This window comes from Canis lupus, chromosome 10 (genome assembly GCF_011100685.1).
Source record: "Canis lupus familiaris isolate Mischka breed German Shepherd chromosome 10, alternate assembly UU_Cfam_GSD_1.0, whole genome shotgun sequence".
Lineage (NCBI taxonomy): Eukaryota > Metazoa > Chordata > Mammalia > Carnivora > Canidae > Canis > Canis lupus.
In genome coordinates this window covers 33,284,246-33,308,097 of record NC_049231.1, presented here as the reverse complement: position 1 = coordinate 33,308,097, position 23,852 = coordinate 33,284,246, and the positions used below count along the sequence as shown (strand labels likewise).

General features: G+C 38.3%; 1 protein-coding gene across 4 annotated transcripts in view; it reads left to right on the top strand.

Annotated features, from left to right (window-relative positions):
- POLR3B (RNA polymerase III subunit B) overlaps positions 1-23,852 on the top strand; it is a 107,401-nt gene that overhangs the window by 54,894 nt on the left and 28,655 nt on the right. For 3 of the 4 annotated variants that reach the window (XM_038550792.1, XM_038550791.1, XM_038550793.1), the window contains 6 exons: positions 287-385; positions 4,351-4,478; positions 13,205-13,414; positions 15,986-16,144; positions 18,264-18,381; positions 20,214-20,356. In XM_038550792.1, coding sequence (XP_038406720.1) covers positions 287-385; positions 4,351-4,478; positions 13,205-13,414; positions 15,986-16,144; positions 18,264-18,381; positions 20,214-20,356 — 857 coding nt within the window. Of the gene's footprint in view, positions 1-286; positions 386-4,350; positions 4,479-13,204; positions 13,415-15,985; positions 16,145-18,263; positions 18,382-20,213; positions 20,357-23,099; positions 23,222-23,852 lie in introns of those variants that run through there. The other variant, XM_038550795.1, reaches the window with a different exon arrangement.

Below are 23,852 nucleotides of genomic sequence, written 5' to 3'. Positions count from 1 at the left end.
CGTGCAGTACACCTCACTTTCTCTCTGTCTCTGTCTCTCTCTCTCAAACAAAAACAGGGAGAGGAGTGAGTGACCAGATTGACAAATACCATGGATGTTTTTGTTTCAATGATTTGCCTTCATTCTGTGATCCATGAATAACATGTTTCAAGCATCCCAATGTATGGTACTTTCTGGGAGAGAAAGGTGCTTTGGATATAAATGAAAGCTGGTATCCTCCATTATCACACATAAAGCATTGCAGTAAAATTTATTAATTATGTATATTTCACCAATATTTTCCCAGGAATTTTGAAGACTTCTTACATGAGAGTCTGGTTGAATATTTAGATGTGAATGAAGAAAATGACTGTAACATCGCACTCTATGAACATACAATTAATAAGTAAGTAATAATAACAACCATAATTAACACCTGTTCTGATTATAGAAATCACCGTTTCATTTCATCTCTTCTGTAGTGTTCCCTATTAGTAGGATCTGTTAAAAGTGTACTATCCTTTTATAAAGTATAACCTATCATTTATCTCAATGTAGGATTATCACAAAACTGCTAACAATTTTTAGACTTAATTATCTTTTCTATTCATTTTACACTTAGTGTATATGTTTTGAAAGGAAGTGCTTCTCTGATTCTGAAATTTGATAACTGTCAAAATTGAAATAATGGATCACACTATGGAAAGATGGATTTCTCTCTTCTAGAGAAGACATCTGATTTCTTGTTTATACAGGAATTCCATATGTTTTGTGTTATAAGGATGTCTCTAAACTTATATGCAGTATAAACAAGAAATAGTAATATGTTGATATTTCAAGAATAGTAATATTTTTAGAAGCATCTGTTCTACTTGAAATACATTAGAAAACATTTATATAGCTTTCTGTTTGCTGTGTGTGACTGGTGGTACTACTTACCTGAAACTGGAGTTTTTGTACTTTTATTGTTAAATAATTAGGGAGTTTGATACACCTATTTTAGGTCTTCAGTCAAGAAAGTACTTTTCTGTTTTCCTGCTACCAAATGAAAAATGTACTACTTCATTAGTTTCTTATTATAATTTAGTAAACATTGATTTTCAGTCAAAATCTTTATTCCTTAAAGGTATGACTCTAACAAAGTACTATACTCCTCATTTGAAGATTGAGTAAAATACAAAGGAGTATGTTGGTAGTATGTAGTAACCTTGTGTAGTGTGGTGTGTAGTAACCCGGTGAATAGGAATCCGTCCTTCTTGTTTCTCAGCTAGAAACCTCAGTTTCAGCCTTGACTCCTCTACGCCCACATCCAGGCCCTTAGCTTATCATGTCGACCTTCAGCGCTCTCAACCCTTTCCACCCCTCCATCTGCCACCCTCATCTAGGCTGCTGCCATTGCTTGCGTGGGGACTTGCAAGAGGCTCCTGACTCTATTGCACTTGTTCTCATATAGTCTTCTTCATCGGTGAAAGTGCTCTTTTCCCTTCTCTTCTCAAACCCCCAGTGGGTTCCCTCTCCCTTGGAAATCCTTACAGATCTGCCTACCCCTCCTGGTACCTGCAGCACTATCTCCTACCTCTCCTCTTTAACTGCTTCCTCACACCTCAAGCGTGTTTCTGCCTTAGCATCTTTGCACTGGCTGTCCCCTCCCTGGGATGCTCACATCCTTCATGACTCACTCCTTCACCTCCTGGTCTTCCTCAGAGGTCACCTTCTCAGTGCTATTTCCTGATGACCCCAATTAGATAGATACCCCTCCTCTGTGCACCCTCTTCTCTGCTGTATTTTTCTTTTTCTTTTTTTTTTTTTAATATTTTTATTTATTTATTAGAGACACAGAGAGAGAGGCAGAGACACAGGCTGAGGCAGAAGCAGGCTCCATGCAGGGAGCTCGACGTGGGACTAGATCCTGGGTCTCCAGGATCAGGCCCTGGGCTGAAGGCGGCGCTAAACCACTGGGCCACCCAGGCTGCCCTCTGCTGTATTTTTCTAATGCTTATTACCTTACAAAAAGATCTATAAAATGTGTATTTTATTGACTTATCTGTCTTATTTGTCTTATTTATTTGTCTTATTTGTCTCTCCACTAGAAGCTTCACAAAAGCAGATTTTTCTTATTCACTGTTAAAAAGGAATGCAGCCATTAGTATCAGCACCAATCATCCAAATACATTTTGTTTCAAAAATAGAAAAACTGTGGTATTCTGTAATTCATCATTGTGACCTTTTTTTCAATGTGGACATGCATGAAGTAAAAAGATTGAACCCCCTTCTTCCCTATCCTACTGAACTCCAGCCTCCAGACATCACCAGTGCCAGTGGTTTAATGTATACTCTTCAGTTTTTTCCTAAGTGAATATAAACATATATACATGACCTCAAGGCAATGTATTTCAGTTACCTTCATTTTTAAAGTTAGCATCATTATCAACTTTATCATGCTAGATATTTTTCTATATTAATGTCTACTTGTATGTTTATATAAATATATTACTTTAATTTCTTTATATTACATTGTCTGACTACACATAGTTTATTTAACCTATTAATGAATATTGAGACGCTTTCCAGTTTTTCTGCTGTTGGAAACAACAGGTTACTGAGTCTTCATTTGAGCCAAGTTTAAGGCCCTTATACACGTTGTCTAGAAAGTCTTCTATTTCCTGTTCAGGACAGAAGATTATGGTGGTTATCTTTTTTAATAGTAGTATCCTCTTTTGTTTGACAAAAGTCAAAATCCAGAGCATTTAGACTTTGAATAATTATTAGGTAATGTATGATCTCATTTTATATATATTGTGTTACAAAAAAAGAAGAAACTTAGGTCTGTATCTTGTTCATTTTCAGCTTGCTCGAATCTGTACATCTGAAAAAGTAGTTTTTATTTATATGGGGCAATTGGCCCATATTGTCAAATTGGCCAATATTTAAACAAAATGATACATTTAAAGCAAACTCTGTTTTACTCTAGGCCATAAAATGTCACTATAAGCTGTTTCTCTTTAAACACACACACACACACACACACACACACACACACAAAGAAAACAAATCCTAGCCCTTTCCCTCTCTGCTGACAAAGGCCTAAGCTGTCTGAGAGAGTTGGAGTTCTGCTAGATCATAGGGTCAAAACTATCTTCTTCAAACAAAGAGCTGCATGGAAATCCTCTGTAACTAAACTAGGGACATAATTCATACAGGTATTGAAAAAAAAAAAAACTCAATGGATAAGTGGGAGGTCATTTGCCATGTGCGCTGCAACTAATTTTCCACAAAGGGCTGGATTATCTTGGAAATCCCTTGTCCTCACAGGTACTATAAACCATTGAAATTACTGAAGTTATGCCTTACGAGTACTTGAAGAAGGAATATAGGGGATCAGCAGACTGCACAGACACTACATGTGATGTCTGTTACTTCCAGCAAGATCCAGAAAAATCTGGCTGCCCTTCTCCCCTTTGAAATACCTGAGTTGCTATATCAGTTAGCCAAAACTGGGATTTTTACAATAATATGTTACAAAAGCAGCCACAATTTTAACACCTACTAGATAAAGTCTTACTTTATATCCAGTTCCTACAGCTGAGTTGTCCAAAAAAATACCATGCAAGTCCATACACTGAAGTTTTCCAATAGCCACACTGAAAAAAGCAAAAAGAACCAAATAAAGTTAATCTTAATAATTTTATTTAACTCACTCTATCTAAAATATTGTATGTCAACATGCAATCAGTATAAAAACTTTGAGGTTTTTTTTTTCCTACAAGGCTTCAAAATCTGCTGTGCACTTATAGCACATCTCAATTTGAAGGCTAAATGTTTATTGGAAATACCTTATCTGATCATAACATTTACAGTTGAAAAAGTAGATTCACAAGTGTAAGTTGTTACAAACATAACTCAAAGGCTTTTGAGTAACTGAACTGAGTTATTTAAATTTGAGTTTTAAAATGTAAAGTGATTAAAATTAAGTAAAATAAAAAATTCAGTGAAAAGTGCTGAACAGCCACACTTAGCTGGTGGCTGTGGTCTTGGTCCCATTAGGTCTGTGGTAACTTTCTGAAATGGGATATATTCTTCTCTAAGATGGTAATACAACTTTGCCATTGACACAAGTTGGAGAAGTGAAGAAAAGCAGCCCACTCATCCATGTGGATATCAGTTTTACTAGAATCAGATTTTATTGTTCTTGAGGTTTTATATAAATTACTTATATATTTTTTACATATAAATTTTCATAAACATTTATATAAACTTGCACATTTTGTTGGAGCCCTTTGGGGACCTTGCTGATAATATTTTTATGACCTTTAAGAGAGACTTATTTTGGTCCTTGGTTTCTAAAATGTCTGTTCTTAATTAACTTGACAGGGATACCACCCACTTGGAGATTGAGCCCTTTACTCTCCTTGGTGTTTGTGCCGGCCTCATCCCATACCCTCATCACAACCAGTCCCCAAGAAACACATATCAGTGTGCCATGGGGAAGCAAGCCATGGGTAAGATTTCCTTCTTGAACTTGGTTCTAAGTACTTGAATAAAAAGATTTAAGTCTTTATTTTTACTTTACTAGTATTAAATGTTTGGCTAAGTCAGGCATTGCTAATACCCAAGTGTCACTAACCTCAGAGGGCTTGCAGATGCCACTGCCATATCTAAAGCATAAAAAAAAAAAAAAAAAAAAAAGGAAAAAAACCTCCTCTGAACTTATTCCTTTGACCAAACAAGGGGATGTATAATAAATGTCACAGAATGATGAGGGGGTAAATATAAAGAGAAAAGCTCTATAAAGCTCTATGAAGTATAAGTTGTGAACCAGGAGAAATGGAAGCAAGAGCAGGAAAACACAAGTTTTAAGGGAAGAAAGGGAAAGGGAATAGAGTCGAAGATGCACAGTGTGTATTAGAAGGCATTCATGATGGTCTTGGTGATAGTCATTGAGCACATTACATCCTTGCAGTTCTCCTGTAGCTTCTGAAACATCCAGTTCATGTCACACCAAAATCTGAATTCATTTTCCTTCCTTCCTTCCCTTTTAATTGATTATCCATTGCTAACACTTATTGAGCATCATGGATAGACCAGATGGTGAGGCTAGAACCTGAAAATGGAAGGGAGAGAGAGCCCTGTCCCCAAGGAGTTCACAATCTAGTAGGAGAGCCCAACAAGTACAACTGTAGTTGAATATATATGATAAATGCTGTAGTAGACCAGCAGCTAAACTCTCGAGGAATGAGAACAGAAAGATCACTTGAAGTTGAGAGTAGGTTGTTTCTGAAGAATAGAACTAAACAGCCTTGAAAGACCTTGAGTATTTTTTATAGGCATGGAAATAGAAGCAAGCATTGCATGGGGATCTTGGTGCTTTGGTATGGCTGTTAAACATAATAGGAATATAGTCTGTACTGGAGAGGTACCACAGAATAAGGAGTTTGGGTTTTATCTTGAAGGTGATACAGAGAGGCTACGAGGCCAAAAAAACAAAAGTTTTGCTTATAAACTTTTTTGGAAGTGTTTTTAAAAATAAGCTTAATACATTTATTTTCATATATGTCTATGATGTCAATATGATTTGTCATTTCTGGTTTAAGTATGCTACAGGGGGCTTCATGAAGAAACTAAAAGGTTTTTGCATTGCCTTTCGGTAACAACCAGAATGCATTTAGCTTCTCAGTTACCAGCAATCAGCTGCAATTGACTATGGCTTGACGGTTAAGGAATCCTCCATCTTATCCTGGAGTAAACAGTGTGTATTTCTTTTCTGAGTTTTTATACTGTCCTTTTGGTTGTCAAAACATGTTGTCCTGCAACCATTTACCTGAATGATGTAATGCTTCGACAGTTTGGAATAATTCCCAGTGGGAAAATCTAAACAGCGGCTCATCAATTTCGTCTTTTCCATTCATCCTCAGCAGCAACGTAGTGATTTCCCGCGTGTGCTTGTGACTTGCTAACAAGTTGAAATATACAGTACTGAACCCTGTGTGTCATGAAAGGGCTATCACTTCTATTGGGTTTACCAAACCATTTTGTTTCATGATGTGAATCCTGGCTGAAACAATACACCTTTTGTGTAGAACCTTCAGAATTAACGGAAGACTAATCACTTCATCACTAATGCCACTCCTTGGTTGTGTTTGAAGATTAAAACAGAAAGGGCTACAAATTTATCTCCACTTGGTGAATCTTTTTTTTTTTTTTTTAATAAAGAAGTGACTTGAAGGAAAGAAATAATATTTTTATTTTTGTAACTCCTCACCCTACAAAAAAAAGCCTTTATTTTGTGGCCATGAGTATCTGAAACGTTTGGTTAGTTACCACACACAGTTAAGCAGGATCAGTGTGTACAGAAAGCCAATTCAGTGTCTGTAGAGTTCTTTTGTAGTTTTCTGTGTGAAGGTTTTTTTTCTCGTTTTGTTTTGAGTGTCATTTGCAATTCATTGTCTGTGTTTTCTGAGGTTGGTGTATTCAGCTGCTCTGACCCTGGGTCCTGCACATTTAGCTCCTTGGATACAATCCTCTGACGTTACTGCTGACGCTAGGAAGACAAAAGCCACTGAATATCTTAAGTAATAAAAAAAAGGCTTTGTTACTGTTTGTTATTATAAAACACCTGACTGGAAAGAAAAGCATCAAGATAAAAGTACATTCAAAGTTGGCACATTACATGACCACGTTTCTCTTTGGACACTCAAATAGCTGCAGAAGTACTGAGCGAGGTCTGTATGAAAAATCACAAAAGGAACAAGGCCGGCAGAGGGAGAAAACCCACAGCAGAAACCCAGGTCTGTAAAGCAGACCTGGCACTTTGAGTTGGACTTCTCTGAGTTATTTTAATTCCATGCAGTCTTGGCAGCTGATAACTAAAAGGCACGTTATCCCATTTTAAGTATGAGCCATTGCTAAAGACTATATACATCTCAGAGATTCTGTGTGAATGTTCTGAAGTAATATTTTAACTGCTGTTCATCCCTGAGTCCATGTGGAAAATGGAAGACAGTAGCCCAGAATTAAATCATTGCATATTCTAACCAACCTGGAAGATATGCTACCTAATTTTCACTACCAACCGCCGCCTGCCCCCAGTGAACAGTGATGAAATGAGAGAAAGTCATTTTTCTATCACTATGAAGGAGATCAAGACAAGCACAAAGTGCAGACTAAAAGCCTTACCTTGTACGTTGAGAATGAGTTCACTTTAGTAAACATGAAACACCAGCTGAGATGTTTCTTTTTCTTTTTTTTTAAGATTTTATTTATTCATGAGAGGCTGAGACACAGGCAGAGGGAGAAGCAGACTCCCTCCGGGGAGCCTAATGTGCCCTAAGTCGAAGGCCAACACTCAACTGCTCAACCACTGAGCCATCCAGGCATCCAAGCAGAGGTGTTTCTTAAGTCTAGGGCTCTTTCACTTGTTGATAAAGTACAGGTTTCCACATTACACCTTACTGTGCTACTGAGGAACACCATATCCTTGGATATGGCTCTGTTGTGACAAGGTTCAGAACAAGAAGCCAGGTAGACATGTCTGGAAATGGCCAGGTCTCCAGGTCAGTCAGCCCTACAAGTAAAAGTTGTTTGTTGGAGCTGCATTGTGTGTACCTTTTGGCACCAGATGCCATGTCCACATGAGTCACACTTTCATATCCTGTCCATTTTATTAGTTGGCAATCCTCTAGTGGAACACTTTTTCCTGGTTAAAAGGATCTTTCAGTCACTATCAGCTCAGTTAATGAATATGCATCACATACCTCCCCTAGCCATGGCCTCTTCCCAACCCCCCTTCACCTCCAAATTGCTGGGACTTTTTTTCCCCCCTTTTTTTTAAAGCTCAGGAGCTAATGCAGCTTCTGTTTTGTTTTGTTTTGTTGCCATTAGATTCTGTTCCAAAGCAGATAGTTCCTTCTCTTGTATTCCCCACTTTACAGTAGGATGGGATGTCGGGAATAGCCCAGAAGAATTTGAGGTCTTAAAAACACATAATATATAAAGATCCTCATAAAATTTTCTTTCACTGTACATCTCCTTCCTCTGTATGTCATCCAAATTTCTGTTTGAATTTTTTTTAGAATATTTATTCTTTATCCATTTGGTGGATAGAAAATGGAAAGATGTCTTGGCCAAATTATTCCTGACAATTATATTTTAGAATCTCACTGTTGGTTCAAAAAGAAAATTAAAATCATTGTAGCTATTTCAGATGTAAGATGATATGACATTTCCTGAGATTGGGAAGTTAATAATAAATACTTGTGAAGATAAAACTAAAATGTAATTCAGTATGTAAGGTTAAAATTAGAGGCAGAGGGACCCCTGGGTGGCTCAGTGGTTGAGCATCTGCCTTCAGCTCAGGTCATGATCCCGGGGTCCTGGGATCGAGTCCCCATCAGGTTCCCTGCAGGGAACCTGCTTGTCCCTCTGCCTGTGTCTCTGCTTCTCTGTGTCTCTCATGAATAAATGAATAAAATATTTTCAAAAAGAAAAAAGGATTAGAGGCAGAACGAGTGATAGCACAGGGTCAAGGGGTGTGTATTTATTACTACTACTGTTGTCAATAGTATCATTAGTGAATATTACCACATATTGACTACTCAAATGATCATAGTAACCCTGTCAGATACAACTTTGTTTCAGATACAACTGTCCGATACAACTTTGTTTCTGACAAGGAAAAGGAATCCCACTTTGGTTGAGTAACTTAGAAATATTACATTATGTCTTCTGTGCACAACGTAATGTAACTATGTAACTATAAAACTTAATGTAACTATAAAACTTAAAAGATTCTTCTCGGTTGAAACTAACTTCTTTCCTCACTTTTTCCCCTTCACTGTGGATCATGACCTACTAAGTGTCAGTGAGGATGTAGAGCAGCTAAAAAGTGCATGCTTTCCCTGCAAGACAGTAGAATAAAAGCACTTTGAGGACAGGACCACATCTTTGTTATTTATTACTATATCCTTGGTGCCTAGCATAGTGCCAGCTCAGTAGGCTTAATAAGTACTTAATAAATGTTTCAACAGCAAATTAATATCTGAGCACATTAAGGTTGTTAAGAAATCAGGTACATATTTTTGAGAAGAATCTTTGAAAAGAACTAAGTTGGAAAGCTTATATAACCTGATTTTAAGCTCTGCTATAAAGCCAGTGTAACAAAGACAGTATGATGCTGACGTAAGGGTGGACGTATAGATCAGTGGAACAGAATCAAGAATCCAGAAACAGACCCACATTTCTGTGGGCATTTGATTTTTAGTGAGTGTGTCAGGACAATTCTAGGGGAAAGGAAACTGTTTTCAACAAAATGTATATATGTGTATCTATATAGAAATAAATGAACATCAACTCCTACCTCATACCATACAAGGAACTAACACAAAGTGGGTCATAGCTCAGAATGTAAGAGCTAAACTCATAAAATGTGTAGCAAGAAACCAAGGCAAAAGTCTTCATGACCTTCCTTGAATGACCTACGTCATTTCTTAGAACTCAGAAATCACAGGTTATGACAAAGGAAAAAAAATAATTTAGACTTTCTCAAAGTTAAACTTTTGCCCTTTGAAAGACACTGTTAAGAATGTGAGAGACATTAATCCACAGAATGGGAACAAGTACTTGCAATATATACATCTGATAAAGGATTTGTGTCGGGTACATATATAGAACTCTTCAATGATAAGGCTACTTGGTTAAAAGATGGCAAAAATGAAAACCAGACACTTCAGTAAGAGTAAGAGGAATGACCAGTAAGCTCATGAAATTATGTTCAATGTTATTAGTCTTTAGATAAATGTAAATTTAAACCAAGACCCACTCATTAGAATGACTAAAATTGAAAAGGTGGACATACTCAGTGTCAGTGAGGATGTACAGCAGCTGAGGAGTACATACGCTGCTGGTACAAACATAAAAAGGTTTAATACTGTGGAAAACTCTTACGCAGTGTTTTAGGTTAACTGTACCCTTAGGAAACCACCGAGAAATTCCACTCTGGTGTATTTATCCAAGAGAAGTGAACACACACAGTCTTATGTGTGAATGTTCATAGCAGCTTTATTCACAAGAGCCCCAAACTGGAAAGCAATTCAGATATCCATCAGCAGGTAAATGGGTAAATAAACAGTATAAACATGTAGTGGAATAGTTCTCAGCGATAGCAAAGAATCAAGTATGATAGAGCCGCATGGATGGATCTCAGAATCATTATGCTAAATGAGAAAAGCAGCACAAGAGTGTCCATACTGCAGGATTCCATTCATATAAAATTCTAGAAAATGGGAATCCCTGGGTGGCTCAGCGGTTTAGCCTGCCTTTGGCCCAGGGCGTGATCCTGGAGTCCCGGGATCGAGTCCCACGTCGGGCTCCCGGCATGGAGTCTGCTTCTCCCTCTGCCTGTGTCTCTGCCTCTCTCTCTCTCTATGTCAATCATGAATAAGTAAATTAAAAAATCTTAAAAAAAAATTCTAGAAAATGTAAACTGTAATGATAAACAGCTGTTATTGCCTGGGGTCAGGAATAGAGGGAGGGATATTTTGGGAGTGTCAGAAATGTTCTAGATCTTGGTGGTGGTGGTGGTGGTTTTACAAAGGCATAAATCTGTCAGAACCCATTAATATGTATACTGTAAATGAGTAAAGTTTATGTATTTAATAATGTTACTAATTTTTTTTAAAAAACTGGGCAAAGGAAGACAAAAATAGTTAAATGGATAAAACTTCATCTTATTTTTTTCAGTATACATTTCCTAAGGTATATATCCTAAGCTGTATGTGTGCTTACTAACCTTTTCTCATACCACCTTAAAATAAAAAACTTCCTCACTATTTTCACCTACATTTAATGTACCTTGCTGTGCCAACCTGTGACTTCTTAAGAAAGTTATGATCAAGAAAATATGATTTTTGTAAGAAAGATCATGTCCTGGGTAGTAAGGAAATGCGTTCTTAGTTATAATACTGAAGACTGCAATTACAGCAAAATGGAGCAGTAGAGGGAGAGCCCTGCTTACAGATATTCTCATTGTGTTAGTTATTATGTATGTGCAATGCACTTTTTAAGGAAGTTGAAAATAGTAAAAGGCATCCTACTTTAAGCATGTGCTTTAACCAGACTAGTCTTTTAATTTCTGCATGACATTTTCTCAAAAAGAGCTTGCTTACTGGCAAAATAGTCATTTAGGATTTCTATAAAAACTCTGGGGTATGATGGCATTTTGAAGTTTTATAATGCAGAAGTCCTCCTAGCTTATAAATCATGTTGTAACCAACACACCCGTCAGGGCTGCTAAAAACATATATACATGTGGACTCCTACAAGTTCTTTAAAAAATCTTTAAGGAAAATTTCTAATGCAATCATAAGTGCCAGACATTTGCTAAACCATTTTGCTGTTCATCCACTCAGTGGTCAGGTCATTTGTGATGCCTGAGAATTACGTTCTGGGCCTGGTAGCACAATTTATAGCGGGATCCAATCTCTTTCACCATTGTTTAGAGGTGCAGCCATTAATGCTTCCCTGCTGCATAATTATGCTTGTCTCAGGTTTCAGAAGCTGTGTTTGGCAGCCTGGTGGGACATTGCGTGAACCCTTGTCTCAAGCTGGGTGAAGTATACAATTGAAGCTGAAATCTCAACATAAATTTTAAATAATTTCATGTAAGAGGACAAACTTATTGTCAGTGAACTTTACCATGATCCGGGCAACAGTGATTTTATTTCTAAAACAGTAAGTGATCTATTACCAGGTATCCTGCCCAGTTTATTAGTTGGCACTAAAATAGCATAAATTAATTAGCAATTTATTGCTCGTGTAAACTCCAGAAAAAGTTTGAGATTCAGTTTAGCTGTTGTTTTTCAACTCAATCTTGATAAATTTCCTAGAGATTTAAGTACAAATATATACTATCACAAAAAGTATAATTACATTTCATTTACTGACATTTATTGAGCATCTAGGTGTTAATACCCTACAGATATCATTATTTTTTTCAGTACTCAAGGAATATCATATCATTTTTGCTGCCTGCATAGGTTCTTTTCATCCCTGAATGGAAATCACTGTTGATTTCTTGACATGAGTACTGAGTTTTGCTATCTGCTTATCTTGGAGCTTAACTCCATTAAATAACACTTAGGCATCTTGAGGTATGTGGGTGTTGAGGATGTGTCTCTATGGAAGCATGTGCAAGAGAACAAGAGACTTAAGGCTACCTTCTTAGCCACTCGAGGGAAAAAAAGAGATATCTGGGAGAAGTTAACGAGGCTCAGTAACTTACGAATAAGTTTAGTAGTCAGGCAAACATTAGTCCCCATTTTACGGTCTGTGAATAGGAGAGTATATTGTATTCACAAGACCATGAGAGTGAAACCCTTTTTTTGGGTGCAGACCTTAGTGAACCCCCCTATAGGGTAAAAGAAGAAAGACAGCATTCTGATTTCACTTCTAGTTGATAGTAACAACCTTACAAGGTCCAATTAGGTGGGAAACCTGATTGCTAAGGACCTAAAAGCCTGTACCTGATTGGACAGGACCCTGGATTCCTAAGGGGGAAGGACAGTTCCTTTCCCCATTTTATCTCCAGTGTGTGGGGCACAGAGTAGGTGTTTATTCTGCTTTGTGAAATGAAGAGTTAAGGAGATGAGTAAATCCAATCTTCTGCTTTCACTTTCTTCCTCTTCTTTCCTTTTGTCCTGCTTTCTTTTTTATTTAGAACTTTTGTAATGATTGATTTCTTTTTATGGAATGTATCTGTTTGTCCTACTGTATAAGCTCCTTTCCTGTCAACATTGGGTGTGGTTTCTAATTATCTTCCTACAGCAGCTGAAAATGTGTCCGCAACTTAGCAGAACTGAGTACAGAACTGTTGACTTCCCTGTGAGATTAACCAGTGGAGACTGGTAATTCCTAAAATGGGGTCAATTGTATAAATCCAGTAGGTTGAAGTTATTTAGGTTAGAATACATTGGGTGTGATTTTTCTTTATTGTAGAACTATTAACATTACCAAGAAAAATTGCTTTTACGTGTTGTTAGGCACTGTGAGAATATTGTTTTTGAAAATTTTTTTTTCTTGAAATGTTTAACCTGAAGGTTTTCTTCATGTTAATCAGTGAAATGAATATGGGTTATGTTTTTGTTTTTGTTTTTTTTTCATATCTGTACTCATGGCTACCTAGTTATTTGACATAATACAGTGTTGCATTTTGCTTTCTCCAATATCAATGAAGGTACCATTGGATACAACCAGCGGAACAGAATCGATACTCTCATGTATCTACTAGCATACCCACAAAAACCCATGGTTAAAACAAAGACCATTGAGTTGATAGAATTTGAGAAACTGCCAGCTGGACAAAATGCAACAGTTGCCGTGATGAGTTACAGTGGCTATGATATTGAAGATGCCCTGGTTTTAAACAAGGCGTCCCTGGACAGGGGTAAGTGGGTTTTCAGAGTTCTGACACCAGAGGTGCTCTGCCCAGAAGAATTAGGTATGAGGACAGTCAGTTAAAAATTACCCCGTGTCAAAATGTTAACATTGATTTTAAGTGATTTGAATTTTATAACATACAAACAGGAGGCAATTAGGTTTCAGTGTTGACTTTTGTTTTTTTATGATTTTATTTATCCATGAGAGACAGAGACAGAGAGACACAGGCAGAGGGAGAAGCAGGCCCCGGTAGGGAGCCCGATGTGGGACTCATTCCTGGGTCCCCAGGATCATGCTCTGGGCCGAAGGCCATGCCTAAACCACTGAGCCACATGGAGCCTAAGGCTGCACCTAAACTGCTGAGCCACCTGGGCTGCCCCAGTGTTGACTTTTTTAGTGAATATTATTACATAGAGGTAATTTGTTAAATGTGTTACTAAATGTATTTTTTTCTTTGTTATTTTACTTTATTGATGAGACAGTTTCTCAACAGAAAATCATGGGTAAGAATTTGTTTATTTCTTGGCAGGAATTATAATAAATGAAATATGGTCTTGGAATCTATCCAGTTATGTATTCAACAACAAACTGCTAAAACAGTCGCAGTATTTCTGTATTAAAGGTTATTTTTTAAATTGTATGTCTCAACCTCCTGATGTTCATACCTTTTTGTTAGTAAAATACTAGAAGTTAGAAATACACATACACAAACACTGATTTGTTAGAGTTTTTATGCAACCCTTTGTCAATTTTTTGACAGTTTACTTTTGCAAGTCACCACTTCATGGTTTGTTACTCGTCACCTGACCTGAAGTCTGACTCCTCTCTCTTCATAATCTGTTTCTCTTTTTCCGCCCTGGCACACCCACTCTGCTTTCCCCTTCACTCTGTAGTTGCTAGGCAGCCATAATAGTACTCCTAGACATGTGTCTTTGGCATTAATGTTGGCTGCACTTAATTTATGCCTCTTTTTTTCCTCCAAATGACAACAGCCATGCTTTAAAACTAGATGTTTTCCTTTCTGATTAACTGGTAACGTTTATGTGGAAATCTGAAGACTTTGTGATATCTGTCAGAAACTGCACAACACAATTTAATGATCTGAGTTTACTGTACTCTCACTTTTCAGCTATCACCTGTAAATAAAATGTCCATTTATACTTGGAGGAAAACACTTCTTGATTTCAGGAAGTTCAGATTCTCATTGCACTCCAGCACGTTGCAGTTAGTGGCCATTGTACGGAATTTCAAGATCATGTAATGTTTCCAAAGCAGCTGCCTGTCTGAGCAGAGTTTATTATGGCCATACACAATTTACTAGGAGCCATAATGATTGAGACCTTTCCTGAAGACAGACTAATATCTTCATCTACCATCCAGATATAGAAATTTGTTATTTCATTACACGGTAGCCTTCATATTTTAAAAATTACATTAGAGCATTAAGGTTTTATTTAGAAATCTACTTTTTTCCTGATTTTCTAAACTTCCATTCTTAGATTTCTTTTAAGAGTTCTGCCTTTGGTGGAGAATCTTAAGTGAAGGATTTTACAGCTATGCATTTATCTCATCAGTGATAGCTGGAATTTAATCCCAAGTCATTTTCCTATTTCAGTGAAGCTCTAACATGGCTCAGTATATCCTGGGGAGATTAGAGAGAATCCAGCTTAGAATAATTGCTTGGCCAAAGGGAGAAAAAGACAAAAAGAAAGAAATGCAGTCACAGGATCTTGGGAAATGATATTTAGTGCTGAAGGCTTGACAGCTCTTCTGGGCAACTCTACAGCTGATGAATCTTCTTGTGGGATTCAGTCCTGGAAGTTTTTGCTCCATCGAAAGGTTTCCTTCTGTTCATTTTGCTGATCTTTCATAATGTTCATTTAGCTTGTTAGTTGGTCTCATGACTTTTCCTCAGGAACTAGATAAATGTGATCTAAAAATATAATCAGCATAAATTCTGATCTTCAGGACACAGGCAAACATTTTCTCCCATTAAAATTATTTGATTGCAGCTGCTTTTCATTTTCTCTCCTCTCTGGAGGAAAATTAATCTTTTGTTTCCTTGTTTGAGACTTCCTCTGAATGCCAAAATTAGAAAAAGGAAAACTTTCCAGGGAAGGTTAGCAGAAGTTATGCACCAGAAGGATGTGTAGGAAGAATCGTGGCTGATCAGCAGACTTGGGGTGTTTCAGCTCTGCCACCAACTTGCTGGGTAACCTTGGCCACGTCACCTCCCTGGACCTCATTTTGTAGCAATTATAGCACCTGTAGCGAGAGGGGTTAAGCCAGGTGGCTTCTGGGGCCCTTTCTGGTTCCCATATTCTGTGGCTTCGTGTTCTGAAAGAATCATAATGACACTCGAATTTCTCTCACCTCCCTCCAGCATGGCACAGTCTATGCCATAGTGAAACATGGTTATAGTTATACCAATGTCGATATGGACAGTGGTAGGGGAGAAGCCCTGAGCCAGTTCTTTAGATTATCAGATCGTTGTTTGGCCCATCCCAGATTATCCAAATATAGAACATGTTTGAGGGGGGTAGGGTGTTCACTAACACAAATCTGATCCCCATTTTAGGCTTTGGGCGTTGTCTTGTATATAAAAATGCTAAATGTACACTGAAACGCTATACCAATCAGACCTTTGATAAAGTGATGGGGCCGATGTTGGATGCTGCTACAAGGAAACCCATCTGGCGACATGAAATTTTAGATGCGGATGGTATTTGTTCTCCAGGTAAGAGCCTTTTTAAAAAACTATTTATATGTATACTTTTTGAAATATGAAAGCTATTCAACAATATTTCTGAATATTTGGTAAACAGAAAAGAAAAAATAACAACTTACAAAACCACTTTCCTGACTCAGTGTGGTCATTTTTCTAAGGGGTTTTGTTCTGTTTTCTTTTGCTTTGTCTTTGATTTTAGAGAGAGAGCATGCAAGCAGGGGGAAGACTAGAAGGACAGGGAAAGCACCTCAGGCAGACTCCGCCTGCTGAGCTTGGAGCCTGACACGGGCTCAATCTCATGACCCTGAATTGTGACCTGAGCCAGAATCAAGAGTCAGACGTTTGGCTGACTGAGCCACCCTGGCACCTCAATGTGGTCATTTTTCATGAATTTCCCTCCAGTCTGTTTTTCTGTGCATATATTTTTACATGGTAGTAATCATTCTAGTTATACTTTTCTACTTAAAATTTTTAATCACAAAAGAACCACTTTAAGGAAATGTTTAGAATAAGGGTGTATCCCTGCATCTACACTGGTGTGTCATCATTTGTGCATTTAGCTTAGACTAACTTTATTAGAATCCTCTTCCACTAAAAAGTGTGACTCCATTATAATGACAAACTTGTAATGAATTTTGTTGATGCAACCTGTAACAACTGCCCTTACGAGTCTTAGAGGCTAGTGTAGGAGACTGACATTGGCCAAAGGATCACATGTAAACATTTGTCCAGTCACAACCAGGTTAAGGGATCCTATAAAGAGCTATGAAGGCATTAGATAGCAAGAGGATCTGACCTAGGCAGGAAGCTCGTGTAGACTTCCCTAAGGAAGTGATCCAAGATCTGGAGGATGAATAGAGTTAACTAGTAAATATGGGAGGAAGTGTGTTCTGAGCAGTGGGAAGGGCTTGTGTAACTATCAAGCTGCAGAACCTGATATTTAAAACTTGTGAAAGGAAGCCAGTGTGAGAGTGGCTCATGGGGAGAGGCCAGGGGAGGGTAGTAAACTAGAATCTAGAGAGAGAAGGAGAGAGAGTACCAGGGCACAGACACAAGACCTTGCAGCCATGCTACTACTTCATTATGATCCTAAAAGCAATGCTGTAATTTGCATTTTGAAATGATCATTCTGATCACAGTGGAGAAAAGAGTAGAAAAGGGCCAAAAGAGAGGAGACCAACCGAGAGCTCCGGCAGAGCAGGTGATGAGAGCCACAGTGAGGTGGAGAGATAGGCTGTGTCAGGGAGGTCACTGGGAGGGGAAATCCACATGACTTGTGATGGTGCACAGATGGTAAGTGCTGCATCTGTGGGGCCCACAGCCATGTGGTGCACGGCTTCCTCTCCTTGCTGTGTGTGTTTCTTGGAGAATTTCTTTCACTTTTAACCTGGGTTATGTGGCTGGGAAGATAGTTCTGTGACAGTACTATAGTAGTTGGCCTTTGAGCTTACCAGGAATAGTTGCAAAGAAAGGTGAGAATAGGAAGAAAATCCAAGAAATATTTTGATTTCCTCATTGTTCAAGTTGGCAGTGACTTACTATTGGTTGAAATAATAACTATTAATAAAAAGTAAATGGCTTGGGCTTATTCTAACACTCTGAGAGATATATAAAATTTCCAACTTATTGGGGCACCTGGGTGGTTCAGTTGGTTGAGATCAGGTCATGATCTCAGGGTTGTGAGATGAAGCCCTGCATTGGGCTCTTCTTCGCTCAGTGTGGAGTCTGAGATTCTCTCTCCCCTCTCCCCCTTCCCCCACTCAAGTGTGCACACACACACACGTACACACTCTGTCTCTAAAATAAATGAATAAATAAATGAATAAAATCTTTTTAAAAGAAAGTAAAATTGCCACTTATAACATGAGTTTCTCTTGTTTGTATGGACCCTAAATCAGTTTCTTGATTTTTTTTACACACTGTAAGCTAATCTGTGATTTTTCAAATGGGTTGTCACAATTAGAGACGAGCCCTCATTGGACACTAGCCTACACTGTATCAACTTTTTCCTTTCTTCTCTGCCTTTCATGGACCAATCTAATCATGTAGTTCTATGTCCCAATAATGTTTGCATTCCACAGAGATGATAATGATTGGCCTGTAATTAATTCCCTTCTCTTATTCTTAGGTGAGAAGGTAGAAAACAAACAAGTGCTGGTAAATAAGTCCATGCCCACAGTAACCCAGATTCCTTTGGAAGGAAGTAATGTGCCACAGCAGCCACAGTACAAAGATGTGCCCATCACGTATGTATTGCATGTGTCTCGGAAATACATAAAAAGATTCAAAAAAAAAAAAAAGAGAGAGAGAGAGAGAAGGGACAGGAGAAATCAGAAGTTACCTCTTAGAGGATTAGAGAGTGGAAATTACAGTTTTGGGTAATAATAGTTGTCATGACGATAGCATGGCGTGGAGGAAGAAAGTAGGCTGTGGAATTGTGTAGGCCTTCCAACCTGGGTTTGAACTGGGAACCTAATAAAGGTTCCAGGTAGAGGGAGCAGTGACATGAAGGCCCCATGGGCAGAAGAGCACATGCCTGGATTTGGAGGACCAGTGTAGCCTGCCAGGACGAGGTTGTGCAGTACTTGGGAATTCAGTTGGTAGAGGGCAGGTTATCGCTATGATCAGATTTGTGTTAAATAAGTAAAATAAATGCTCTGGCCACAGTGTGGCATCACCACTATACTGGACTACACAGTTGGAAATTGTACTAGTTGTGTCATGTGTTACCTTACTTGGATGAAGTACTCAAACTCTTGGGCTCAGATTTTTCATCTGTACAATGAAATATTTCAAATATAGTAAAATATGATACTTCATGAGATGAGCCATGGGCCAATGATAGCGTAAAAACCAAACTAGAAGAAGTAACAAGATACTTAATCTGGCCCAGAATTGGGTTAAATCAGGTGGGGGCAGAGAGTGACATAGGAGAGTTGTATTCCTGGGCATAGAAGGCAGTCCAGCAGATCCATTCAACAACAGCTGAGATTTGCTCTGGGCCAGCCACTGTGCCACTCATACTGGGGATGAGAGCTGGAAGAAACCACAAGCCTGCAAGGAGCCACATCTAGTTAGTGAAGGCTTACATAAAAAAATAAGTGTGGTGAATATGATCATAGTGGCTTAATGGAGATCTTTTACTATACTAGTTACCATTCCAGGCATTTTACATGTGTTAGCTCATTTGCTCCTACCACCATCCCCTGAGCTCTATTAATGGCTTTGTTTGAAAGACACAGAAACTGAGGCACAGAGAGGTTAAGTAATTTATCAAGGTCACAGAGTGACAAGTGGCAGTTAGGATTCGAACTCATACAGTCTGGCTTCAGAGCCCAACTCCTGCCCACTATGCAAAATGCTGTAGTGCTGTGGATACCATGGATCTATCTGTAGAGTAGGGAGCACAGGGGAGAAAGTGGGTCTTCTACCTAGGAGAAGGGTCAGGACCCTTGCACCCAATCCTGCAAAACAAAAAGCAAGTTTCAGAATGACAAAGATGGTTATGCTAGCTGGTTTTCTTCCTGTCCTGGAGGAGATCTTTTTTCCTCTTCAAAGCTTGCTCCTCCTCCTCCTGGGTTCTTCATTTAATTTAGTTTTTTAGGGACCTATCATTTTTCTCTTCTGTCCTTCCACATCTTCAACTGGTTTTCTATTGATTCCTTACCTACAGGCTAGCAAATGTACTTGTGTATTCTTATCTTTAAAAGAAAACAAAACCTTCCTCGGGGCTCTGTGATCCTTCCAAGCTGCCACCCTTGCTCTCCAAGCATCCCTTTTCCTTGTCTGCAGTAAGGGAGTAGCCACGTGTGAATGATATGCGTGGTGCAGGCTACATTACCTTACGCCAGCCTCATGATAAGTATTTAGTAAATGTTAGCCAATTCAGACTAAGACTGTAAAAGGGAGGTGGTAACCTTTGAGTTTAACATTGAGAAATGAAAGGCACGTTTCAGAGTCCAAAATGGCAATGTCAAAACATCCTGTGGTTGATATTAAGTAAAATATGGCTCATGGGTAATAGGTTCACAAAGGGCAGTTTGCAAACTCTGTTTTGGTGACTTCCTCTTACTGTTAGCTACAAAGGAGCAACGGATTCCTACATTGAAAAAGTGATGATCTCTTCAAATGCTGAAGATGCTTTTCTGATCAAAATGCTGCTGAGACAGACCAGGCGTCCAGAGATTGGAGACAAATTCAGCAGCCGTCATGGGCAAAAAGGTAAATTGTGTCGTTCCTCAACTTCTTTATAAAACTGAAAATAGTATTTATTGACCATATACATGAAAAATGTTGCATAAGGTTATACAGGTAAAGAAAATTTAGTCTTTTGGAGAAATTATTATATTGTTACCAAAATTATGCTTGTTTTATTTCTTAGGTTAACCTGTTTATACTTTAATAGCATTGAAAAAAAAATGCACTGCAGGATTGCTTTTCTTTGCCATTTATTTCATTCTTTTGCAACTGCTACACTTGAAATTATAATTATGAATACATTCTAGATGATGTACCTACGAAAGTACAGGTAGCTGTTTGAAAAAAATAAATAATATAATCTGTAGTGGTGCTTATGTACAGTACTGTCTGTTGGGTCGTAGGATCATGGGATGTCAGCAGGCACTTCTGGATTACCTGGGCCTGTATGTATGTAGCAGTGAGGAATTGCAGACTGTGGTGTCAGGTGGCCAGGCAGAGGCACAGGCAGGTTGGCTCTTGAGCCATATTACAGCCCAGGTCTCCTGATGCCTACACAGGACCCTGTCCGCTGCCCAGTGGTCCCTTACTTTGATGGGTTTCTCCACCTGGTGCCACTGGCAAGCCCCATTCGTCACTGGTAGTTGCCGATGAGTACTCATGCATTTGAGCTTTCCTTTGTCTTGTTTTTTATCTTCAAGAAACACAGCACTGTGTCACTACTGATTAACTCATTTTCAGCAGGGTCTTTTTTCGTATATATCCATCACATTTCAGAGTGGATTGTTGGCCCTGGGGATTGAATTGTGGCTATGCCTGCCACTTAACTGGCTTAAGAACAACCAGAGCAGCTAACACTTCTGTGGCACTGACCATGTGCCTGGCAGTCTTTTCAGCATTTTCTTTTTACTAACTCATTGGCTTCTCACATATGCCTGGGAGGTCGGTGTTATTCTCATCTGCATTTTATAGATGAAGAAACAGAGGCACAGTGGCGTGAGTAGCTTATTTGGTGCCCCCAGTCGGTGGTAGAACTGGTTTTTGAAACCTAACCGTCTGGCCCCAGAGTCTACACTCTTGCCTAACAACTGTGCTGTCCTCAGTGGTGAACATTTAATGTTGTGCCTGGCACACAGTAGGTACTCAATAAGGGAGAGCAGTGCTCACTGGTGTCGGTTATCATGCATTCTGCTCTCCAACGTTGTGTCTCTTCTTTACTCATAAATTCCTAGTGTGATGTCTTCTTGTTTTTAATTGATTGAAGATCATTGCATATTATGTTCTTGCTGATTTCAACTTTTATTTGCTAAGCAAGTGTATAAAATATTACAATTTGTTTAGTCGATGAATCCAGCCTTAGTTGTCATTACTTGCATCAGTGAAACTATTCCAGACTAAGATACGGTTTCATCAAAAGCATTTTTAGTTCACTTGATAGACACAAGATTATTTTAGCCTGTCATAGCTTATTTTAAAAATTGATTTTAAATAAATAAATAAATAAATAAATCTATTTTATTCATGTGAATTTGACACTTCTACTACTTCAAACAGTTCCCTAAGATGCTAACTTCTAATAACCTTTTCAGTATTTGTAAACATTTCTTGAGATTCTAGTATTTTCTACTACTTACCAGTGAAAATCAAATTCTCTGTATTGAAACTATTTCTCCTCTCTCTTGGTCGAGACAATTTCTGAGATGTATTCCTAAGTCATTCTGGGGTAACCCCATTAATCTTATTTACAGCCTCTATTTTACTTGACTTATCCCCTGGATAAGGGCAAAGTTTGATACTCTTCTGATAGATAAAATGTTGGCACTGGACGTTTTACAAGATTGCTCACTATAAGAGATGATCTCCATTCTGAATCCATTTATAAACTTCAAATATCCCATATCCTTATGTTTTATTCCACCAGAATATTGTGCAAAGAGTAGAATAGAAGGATGGCAAACATTTCAGTGATAATCCACTGTATTCTAACTCCACTAAACTTGAAGACAGAGATCATGTCCTTAAATTTTCATAAAGCCTGATAGAGCCTTCCTCATGGAGGATACCTAATAGGTAGTTGATAATGGTTGAATAGATGAATAAATTGAAGGTGGGGAAGTATGAAAGGGGACAGATTCTGTACTCCTGATGGATTGATTTTACTGAGGTTTTCATCTATACATAATATGTAAGTGTGTGTATATAGTGTAGACAAAACAGTAGCTTTGAAAATGAGAAACACATCGTTAGTAAGTAAATACAGACCTCTACAGGTACAGGGAAGATATCTGTGAGTCTTTGCACTATAACATTTTTTCAAACTATTAATATGATAGGGATCATGTTCATTGACAGAAGTGGTTTCCAGTCTGTGTGATCTGAAACAGCACATTTTGGAGATCGGTTCAACCTTAGTGGGGCTTGACTTGTACATCTCTATGAAACGGAAAGAAGGGATCCCTGGGTGGCGCAGCGGTTTGGCGCCTGCCTTTGGCCCAGGGCGCGATCCTGGAGACCCGGGATCGAATCCCACATCGGGCTCCCGGTGCATGGAGCCTGCTTCTCCCTCTGCCTGAGTCTCTGCCTCTCTCTCTCTCTCTCTCTCTCTGTGACTATCATAAATAAATAAAAATTAAAAAAAAAAAATAAAAAATAAAAAATAAAAATAAATAAAAAAAAAAAAAAAAGAAACGGAAAGAAGCCCTCTGGGGTTAGGTGACCTTTCACTCATAGTGAGGAGTTTCTCTCACAAGTTTTTTTTTTTTTCCAGATGGCTTTTAATCCAAGGATGAAAACCTTCTGATTAGCCTAGATTCCCTTGATACTCCCTTCTCTTACAGCTTCATCAGATTTATTGAAAAGACTGGGAGGAAACGGGCAAACAAAAAATAGGTACTGTAAGTTATAAGACAGTGATGTAGGACCATTAATTGAACATAATTTTTGTTTCTTTTAAGTATAGTTTTTAAATCAAATAATAAATGCAGATGGTTTAAAAAGTCAAATAGTACAAAAAGGGGGATTTGAACTGAAAAACTTCAGTCCCTGCCTTTTCTCCAGTTCTCCTTCCCAGAAGCAATTTCTTCTCATTTTTACCTTCATATTTCAAAGTACTGTTTTTAAGCAACTGTATATTCAGTCATCCATTTTAGAGATTACCTATTGATTTTCTGTTATGATAGACAGGAGGAGCAGCACTTCGCTACCTCTCTTTCTCACTCCCCACCTCCATTCCCTGCACAGATTCATCATAATTTTGGGTTACTTAATTATTTGGATTGCGTTATTATGACCACATAAATATTGTTCACTTCCAAACCAAGTAGTTAAGTGCATTTTCTTTATTTATTTGAGTGTATTTTTTTCAGAAGTTAATGATTACCTCATTTTAAAAATTTGCTTCATTTTCTTATTCCTGTTACCATTCTTTGGTACCATCAACAGCCTCTCAACACAATTTCCCACATGATCAGTAGTCTATTAGGACCATTTCCCCCTCAACAAAAGACCTCCTCTATAGCGC